Source organism: Octopus bimaculoides, chromosome 20 (genome assembly GCF_001194135.2).
Source record: "Octopus bimaculoides isolate UCB-OBI-ISO-001 chromosome 20, ASM119413v2, whole genome shotgun sequence".
In the NCBI taxonomy this organism is placed as follows: Eukaryota; Metazoa; Mollusca; class Cephalopoda; order Octopoda; family Octopodidae; genus Octopus; species Octopus bimaculoides.
In genome coordinates this window covers 40,090,203-40,092,206 of record NC_069000.1, presented here as the reverse complement: position 1 = coordinate 40,092,206, position 2,004 = coordinate 40,090,203, and the positions used below count along the sequence as shown (strand labels likewise).

The 2,004-nt window shown below is 45.0% G+C and overlaps 1 protein-coding gene across 3 annotated transcripts in view; it reads right to left on the bottom strand.

Moving 5' to 3' along the window:
* LOC106870451 (protein rolling stone) overlaps positions 1–2,004 on the bottom strand; it is a 123,399-nt gene that overhangs the window by 16,245 nt on the left and 105,150 nt on the right. For 2 of the 3 annotated variants that reach the window (XM_052975227.1, XM_052975229.1), the window contains one exon: positions 7–542. In XM_052975227.1, the coding sequence (XP_052831187.1) occupies positions 64–542 (479 nt within the window). In that variant the 3' untranslated portion in view covers positions 7–63. Of the gene's footprint in view, positions 1–6; positions 543–2,004 lie in introns of those variants that run through there. The other variant, XM_052975228.1, reaches the window with a different exon arrangement.

The following is a 2,004-nucleotide window of genomic DNA, read 5'->3' as shown; positions in this document are numbered from 1 at the left end:
AAACCCGCCCTCCCTTTGCGAGACCGTCACTCACTCTCTTTTCCCGCCATTGCTTTCTGGTCATCAGTGGATGTTGTTGCTCGCTGTTATGGCCCCGGCCGTGCTGCTACTGCCGTCCAGTTGAGAATCGGTGGCAAGATACGTGGTGGAGTCGGCGCTCATGATGCTCTGCATCTCCGAGTCGTGTTCGGGAAGCTGCTCGTGCGGCTCGTAGAACCTCGAGTGCAGCCAGACGCGCGCCGCGACCAAATGGTAGAGAACTATCTGACTGAAGATGGTCTGTGCTATGCAAAGGATGCACGTGACAATGGCCTCGGCTGGCACATTCCAGTTCAGCACGTTGTAGGCGTAGTGCCGTCCGTCCAGGATAGTGCCGTCGTTCAGGAAGTAGGTGGCGTTGAAGATGGCATAGATGGAGCCGAGCATCACCGGGAAGAGCATGTGGAAGATACGGATGGGTCTTGAGGCGATCATGAGGTCAAGGATGACGTACACGGTGTTTAGCATGTGTTTCATTTTGCTCATGTTGGTCATTAGGAACTCTGTGGGAAGAGAGAGAGAGAGAGAGAGGATGAGTTATTGACAAAAAAGAGAGAGTGTGGTGGGGAAAAGTACCTGTGAAGTGCCACATAAAAAGTGCCTGTGAAGTGTCGCATAAAAGTGCCTGTGCAGTGTCACATAAAAGTGCCTGTGAAGTGTCACATGAAAGTGCCTGTGAAGTGTCACATGAAAGTACCTGTGAAGTGTCACATAAAAGTGCCTGTGCAGTGTCACATAAAAGTGCCTGTGCAGTGTCACATAAAAGTGCCTGTGAAGTGTCACATGAAAGTGCCTGTGAAGTGTCACATAAAAGTGCCTGTGCAGTGCCGCATAAGAGTGCCTGTAAAGTGCCTGAGCAGTGTCGCGTAAAAGTGCCTGTGTGGCATCACATAAAAGTACTCGTGAAGTGGCACGTAAAAGCAGTTGTGTGATGCCATGTAAAAGCACCCACATGGTGTCACACAAAAGTGCCCGTGCCACATAAAAGCACCCATCGGGTGCCACAGAAAAGCACCCAGCACACCGCGTAAAATGGTTAGCTTTATGAAAGGCTTCAAGCTGTAGAAACCATGTCATATCAGAGTGGAACCTGGTTCCACACCCCAGCTCCCCAGCCCTGGTCAGACCATCCAACCCATGCCAGCATGGAAAACAGACGTTAAAACATGATACTGATGATGCTGCTGCTGTGTGTGTGTAGTGTAGGTAGGTAGGTAGTATAGTCAAGTATTCAGGCAAGCACCCACGCGCACGTACATTTCCCTATAATTACATGCGCTGTGTGTCCCATTAGACTGTCAAGCTTGTAAGCATCTGAACAGAAACTGTGTTGTTTAGATTCTGTCTTAATTTATTTATACACCTCCACACATCAATGCCAGGATTTTCGTTGTCAGACCAAATTATCAATATCTGTCAACTAAATCAATAAATGCTAAGTAATTATATTCATAAAGCATCAATACATTACAAGAAGGAGAAACATGAAAACATTTCTCGGAGAAACAACAAACGGCCAGCAATTAAACCTTGGGGAGAAAAAAAGGCTTCAAAGGAGAAACAGAACAAATCTACAATGGAGGAGATAAATTTGATTGTAAACATCAAAGTCATTGCTTCATAGGAGGCGGGGCCATAGTATTGTATCAGCCAATGAGGTTGTAACTGAGGTGTGGTTATTTGGGTTATTGACAGGTGAAAAATAGCATTTGTTACATTTGGATGTTTTTAGTATGGGAGGGCGGTTGATGAGTTCCTTTTGTAATCAGGTAGTCCCGGTTCGATTCCTACTTGCAGGCACCTTTGGTAAATGTGTTTATCAGGTACACACACACACAAATGTATATGTATGTGTGTAAGTATCAAAACAGCATGAAATTATAAGTAGTTCTTTTGGTTGTGCATTTAATTTATCAATATATGTGTATGTGTATGTATTCATATATATATATATATATATATATA